Raw genomic sequence first — 6,349 nt, forward strand, 5'->3', positions numbered from 1 at the left:
GAAAGACTGGCGCTGGCTTCCCTTACAGAGGTAAGGTAATTTTGTGTGTAAATTAAACTATAGAGAAGAATTTATCGAATTGTTAAAAAAGTGAAAATTAAAGTTATAACCTATTACTTTAAAGTTATTAGAGTGATTATTAGGCTGAAGCAATGGTTATTTGAACAAACACCTAAACCTAAGTTTTAAAATTGGTGTCTAGCTCATACCATTTGTGCAACAGATGTGAATGAGACCTCAAATCATGTGTCTTATGTAAAAGATCATGATTTTGATTCATACACACACATGATTTTATTCCTAAATAACAACAACTCTGCTGTCTATAACAAGTACGATCACAGCGAACATTTGTGACCTGATCCAGCAAAATGAGTCACAGTGACCCAAATTTCAAAACTGAGATTTTGGTATCAATGGGAAGAGGAGCTTTAAAATGATATCCTAGTCAAAGTCATACCTTGAATGGTTTTAAAGATATACCCATTTGTATTATGGTTGTCTGCCCTCTTTTTCCAATTGAAAACCTGAGAAAATAACTTTTAAAGTTTTTTTGCCTGTTTTTTGTTGATATCTTTCAAAATCCATTGCATTTAAAGAGATAAACTATTTATTTTACAGCTTAATTTGACCAAAGACATTTATATATAACATATATATATAAATGCTATTAAACTGAAGCTGAAATTATTTTAAAGTATTTTTGAATAAATATTTTAAAAGGCACTTTTACAAAGATTTGCTGAAATCAGAAAGATTGAACAGAGGTGCTACATTTTTGCTTGAGAGAGAGGGTGTGTGTTTGTGTGTGTGTGTGTCTGCATCCTTGAATGTCACCTTGCACGTACACGCACACACTCAGTCACAGAGAGAAAGCGTGTGAGAGAGTGAATGAGTTTAACGGTTTGGCGACTTTGCTCTCTTTTGACAGCGACATGTCTCAATTAATAAACAGAACTAGTATACTAAACACAGTATACTACACTACACAGTATTGAACTATCTTTCTGAGGAGATCTGCTAGCTTGTTTACACAGAGCGCTGCTAGTCTGACAGGAGGATGGCTGGACCAATCGCGTGCCGGTCAGTTGAAACGAGGCTTCCCATTGACAAATGACCAGCGTTATGGTTTTATATAACGTTTAACACCATATTTGGAGAGCAGAGATAGTCACATTTCAGGGGATACCTGGAATATAGGGAAATGCTCAGAAGTGACGAGAGGAGTTGAGAAAAGCAATGTTCATTTCCAGCAAATTTAGTAATACTTTGTCAAAATTAATAGTCATTTAAATACCTTTACTCAATTATCTGGGCTACAAAACTTTGGCAGGGCTCAACAACAAGGACTGCCTGATGGCCCGGGGCAAGTGTGAACGACACTCAGGACAGTAGACTGAACGGTCAATTGCCCGATCGGGCCAGTGCTGTAGGGTGTGCGTTATACATCTTCTGTGATATCATAATTGTGGATTTAACAATCTGAAATTATCGAGTATGTCCCTCCCTTTACAAAAAACAAACCAGAGTGCACGCATACACTACGTGACATAGTCTAGTAGGTTAGAATAGTGTGCGTGCATTTTTTAGAATGCACACTGCGTGATTTAGTCTACTAAAATGCCTTTATAATGCCCCCAGAATTTGAGATAAGGGGCAAAAATGCCCCAGTACAGATTTCATTTTTATATAATTTAATATATAATAGTCCACATTTGAAGTGGATCAAAACCTTTCATCAAAGTTCTCCTAAAACGTTCTTCTTAGGACATCTTTCCGTGTGTCTCAATCAGCTCCCTAGTTCAGTAGTCAGGGCACTGATGAGGGTATCAGCCACATTCACTTTCATTATATACTGATTCACGACCTAGGGAGCTATAGGGAGCTGATTGAGACACAGGGTTTGTTCTTAGGACAACATTGATGAACTTTTTTGATTCACTTCAAATGTTGACTACTGTAGTTAACCAATATTACACAAAGAGCACAGTTTTTCTCCAAATATTAGCATGATAACAAATGTGATATTGATTTCATTCAGCATACAGTTTAATGAACAAGAACCTAATATCAAGTGACTTACATTTAAGACACCAAATCGTCTATTTCGCCAACGAAAATAGTTCCAAAGTCCACAGAATTGTTTTACATCTCTGAGCAACACTGAATGAATGAATCAGCCGCTTGAATGAATCGGTTGAATCTGATTCGCTCATTAACAGTGATTCGCTGCCACCTACTGGCGGGTTTAATTTCACATTTAAAGTGTCTTCATTTTTTTTTATAATTTCAAATAACAGTATTTAATGTTTTATATTTTCAACATTAAAAACTTTTTTATGCATCTGTAACTGCTCTTGACTGATTAACTTTAATAAAGTTTAATCTATTCTATAGTTATACATTAGATTACAATTTCTGTACCTGAAAATCTCCTGTTTAAACCTACATGAAAAACTTGAAAAGCAACATTTATTTCATTGTTTGTTCTGTTGTATTTATTTGTGCTATTACTCGTCATTTGATTATTTGTTAATATTTTATTTATTACAACTGTTTATTTGTCTAACAAGATTTAAGTTAATCTAGTAGCTTTTGGTGTCATAACCCTATTTATTGAAGTGTAACAAAGACAATGATTTATAGGCCCATTTTCTTGTCTTTTACTTTTATTACTTTTTTGTTGTGGGGCCACTGAAAATTTTGGCGGGGCAAGTAAAAATTCGAAAAATTTTAAAAGCTTAAAAAAAAAAGAAAAATCGATTTTTTCATTGTTTTTCCACATTATCGGCCGACTCACATTTAGATCCAGAGAGAGCAGTTGTCATGCACAAGTATGAAACAGCTTCACAAACAGTCTTTTTAACCACACAGTATCATTATTTATATGTGTTACAATCATTCAAATTAAAACGGAAGTACTGGGATAAAAGTTTATAGTTTGCATATAAACACTGATGTCGATGGTAGCGATCAAAATAGAGTTAGTTCACCTTTTCGAAGTAGCATGCTTCAAATAAAGATTTTATGAATTACATTGTTACGCCAGTAGGTGGCGACAAGTGACTTAAATGTATTTGGCATTGAATCATTCACTCAAGAGATTCGTTCAAAAACAGTGGCTGTGTTAAAATTGCCCCTTATACCATTAAATAGGGCATCATTTGAGGGGACAGCCTCTTGTAGTGGTGTCCGAAACCATAGTGGACATTATTGAGTGCACTCATTCATAATGCACCACAATAACGAGTGTACACCTGATTTACACTCAACGGCTAGAGAATACCCATATTGCACTGTGAGGGTCGTGCCGAATGAATTCCCACGTCTTGCCAGAAGATGGCGCCCGCAACTGAATCATTTCATCCATCCATTTTCCAAAATACTGGTCCAATGTGGCAACAGCTTAATATCATACAGGTATAAATTCCTTTTTAATTGATTATTGGATTGTTTAATTAATGACCCCCTGTGGTGAAAATCAAGTTTTTAATGTTGTTTATATGTCTATGTGGTGTTGTTAATATGCTTTTAAATAAACCATGTGCACATTCATAAGTCAACACCATTGCTGAGTATTAGCTACTTAAAACTGCAGTGAAAAAATTAACAGCGATTTAGCAGGGGAGTCTCGAGAGAAGGCAGGTTATCCCGATATATTTTTGTGTTGATATGATAAATCACATACATTTAGCAATATGACAGGTGTATGCATATTACAATGTTATGATGAATTATATGCCTTTCTCCACCGACATCCTGAGTTGTTAAAGCGTTTGTAAGGATACGGATTGTTAGAAGGCAGCTGTCCGACTCTGACATGGCGAACGGGAACATGGTTTGTGTAACATTTAGCAACACATTATTAGCTGTTTGATAACATAGTCAAGCAAAAGGCTAAACATATTAATTAACATTATGTGTCCGATGTTGTAAAGAGTGATACTATTGCAGCGTTTACCTCAGTAAGTTGACCGAGTGGATCTCTGAGCTGCCGTGAGTGAGTGGAGGTTGGGCTAATTTGCATTGATCCACGTATATTAAATGAGGCAAGGGTGTAGAGTAACATTCAGGCTATTTTTAGGCATCAAAAAAACCCCAAAAAAAACAAGGAAAAAACACAACATTTTGGTGATCAAAGATGAGTTTTAAGGGATAAAATTATTGATTACAGGGGGACTTTAAGGTTTATACATGCTAGTTTCCATGACAAAGTTCAAGATAAATCATAACTACTGTATCAATAAAGACAACGGGCAACTTGACATACCTGCACTAGTCCTCTTTTGTACATGGCACAAAGGATGAAGAGGGAGTCAGAGGACCACTCCATGTGCATCACTTGGTCCAGACATGTGTACAGGTGCAGGATCTGAAGGGTGTTGATATCACGGACCACCAGGCGGTACTGCACACAGGTGGCCTACAAGTCCAAATTAAATGTGCTGATTAACAAGAAACTGTAAGATCAGTGTGCTGATCATGGTCATAATTTGATGATGTTGATGCCTGTAAGAAAAACACCTTACCAAATATTTCCCATCAGGAGAAACTTTGCACAATTGATTGGACTGCTTGAGGACCTCTGAGAAATTCATGCTACTGGAAATCTTTGATTAGTCTGTGACTAAAAAGACAAATATAAAAATGTAACTATAAATTAAATACAACATAAAATATATTGACTACTGTGTTAATGCATACTTTAAAACGTTGACCTTAACATACTACCAAAATGTTAAAGGGTTAGTTCACACAAAAATGAAAATAATGTCATTAATTCAATAAATAGACTGACTAATTCAATAAATAGACACAAATTAAGATACTTTGATGAAATCTGATGGCTCAGTGAGGCCTGCATTCACAGCAATGACATTTCCTCTCTTCATTAATGTACTAAAGGTCCATAAAGGTACTAAAAACACATGAACTATTTCAAATGTGAGTTCATTGGTTCTACCTTAATATTATAAAAACAAATAATAATATTACAAAAAAACAAACAAAAAACTTTTCGACAATGTCTCGTGATGGCCGATTTCAAAACACTTTACAAATCGATTTTTCAGCAGTTTAGCCATTTGATAGGAGATCTGAATCACTGATTCAATCCGTAAAGCTCTGAAGCAGTGTTTTGAAATCGGCCATCAGGAGACATTGTTGAAAAGTCGTTATTTTGATTTTTTGGTGCACAAAAAGTATTCTTGTCACTTTATAATATTAGGATACAACCACTGTACTCACATGAACTGATTTAAGTATGTTTTTAGTACATTAATGGATCTTGAGAGAGGAAATGTCATTGCTGGCTATGGAGGCCTAACTGAGCCATCAGATTTCATCAAAAATATCGTAATTTTTGTTCCGAAGATGAACGAAGGTCTTACGGTTGTGGAATGACATGAGGGTGAGTAAATTACATTATAAATAAATTACATTATTTTCATTTTTGGGTGAACTAACCCTTTAAGTTTGCAAACAGAGACACAAAGACTGTGTCTAATCCGAGTAAAAGAACACCTCATAGTTAATCAAAACAAACAAATAATAAAAATAAATCAAATCAAATAAACATAATACATTTTTGGTAATAATAAAAAGACTATTTAGAGAACACCATTATTCTCATTGGGGATTCTTATTATATTCTTATTACTAAACTATATTAATTATAATATATTTGTTATAATCAGTAATCATTGGCTAATTTAATAAATTGTACTATAAATAATACCTTTATGCGTAAATAATTAATTATTAATAATACCATTATGCATAAATAATTTAAATTTCAATTGGTATGCTTTTTTCACAGTACAGTAATGAAAATTATATATTTTTAATACCAATTAGAGGGGAAAGGTGCTCGACATACATGGAAATAATGTCACAATGAATAAAAATGTTGCTTTATGCTAAACAGGTGTCTTAATAACAGGTTGTTATTCATGAGATTCCTGTTTTAAATCTAGAATGCAAGACAAAACCTATTCTACTTACCACAAATCCCAAGTTTACTACCGGTATGAATATTACGACTACTTTGTAACTGTATTAGATTTTAGAAACGACCAGTAATAATCCCTAAATTTTCTTTTGGCAGGCTTAGGAAACGTTAACGGCTCCGTATCAGTGTGATTACTGAAGTTACAACACTGGTTACACGTCTAAGTTAACAGAAGACTCGTTATATGCGTTTTAACCATTTACCTTTTAGTGTATTGATCCGAAGAGTTTAACGGTTAATTTTTAAGACCTCTGCAGGATAAAACAAAAAGATACTCATGAGATTCAACTGTCCCAGCCAAGGAGCGCTAAAGCTCTCAACCGAATCTCTTATTGTTTC

The 6,349-nt window shown here is 34.4% G+C and overlaps 1 protein-coding gene across 1 annotated transcript in view; it reads right to left on the reverse strand.

The window, feature by feature from the left end:
- Positions 1–6,349, reverse strand: part of wrap73 (WD repeat containing, antisense to TP73) — a 30,204-nt gene extending 23,855 nt beyond the window's left edge. The window contains exons 1-3 of the mRNA XM_067394028.1: positions 6,214–6,349; positions 4,530–4,627; positions 4,271–4,423 (exon numbers count right to left, since the gene is read on the reverse strand). Coding sequence (XP_067250129.1) covers positions 4,271–4,423; positions 4,530–4,598 — 222 coding nt within the window. The 5' untranslated portion in view covers positions 4,599–4,627; positions 6,214–6,349. The remainder of the gene's footprint in view (positions 1–4,270; positions 4,424–4,529; positions 4,628–6,213) is intronic.

Source organism: Chanodichthys erythropterus, chromosome 9 (genome assembly GCF_024489055.1).
Source record: "Chanodichthys erythropterus isolate Z2021 chromosome 9, ASM2448905v1, whole genome shotgun sequence".
Taxonomy (NCBI): domain Eukaryota; kingdom Metazoa; phylum Chordata; class Actinopteri; order Cypriniformes; family Xenocyprididae; genus Chanodichthys; species Chanodichthys erythropterus.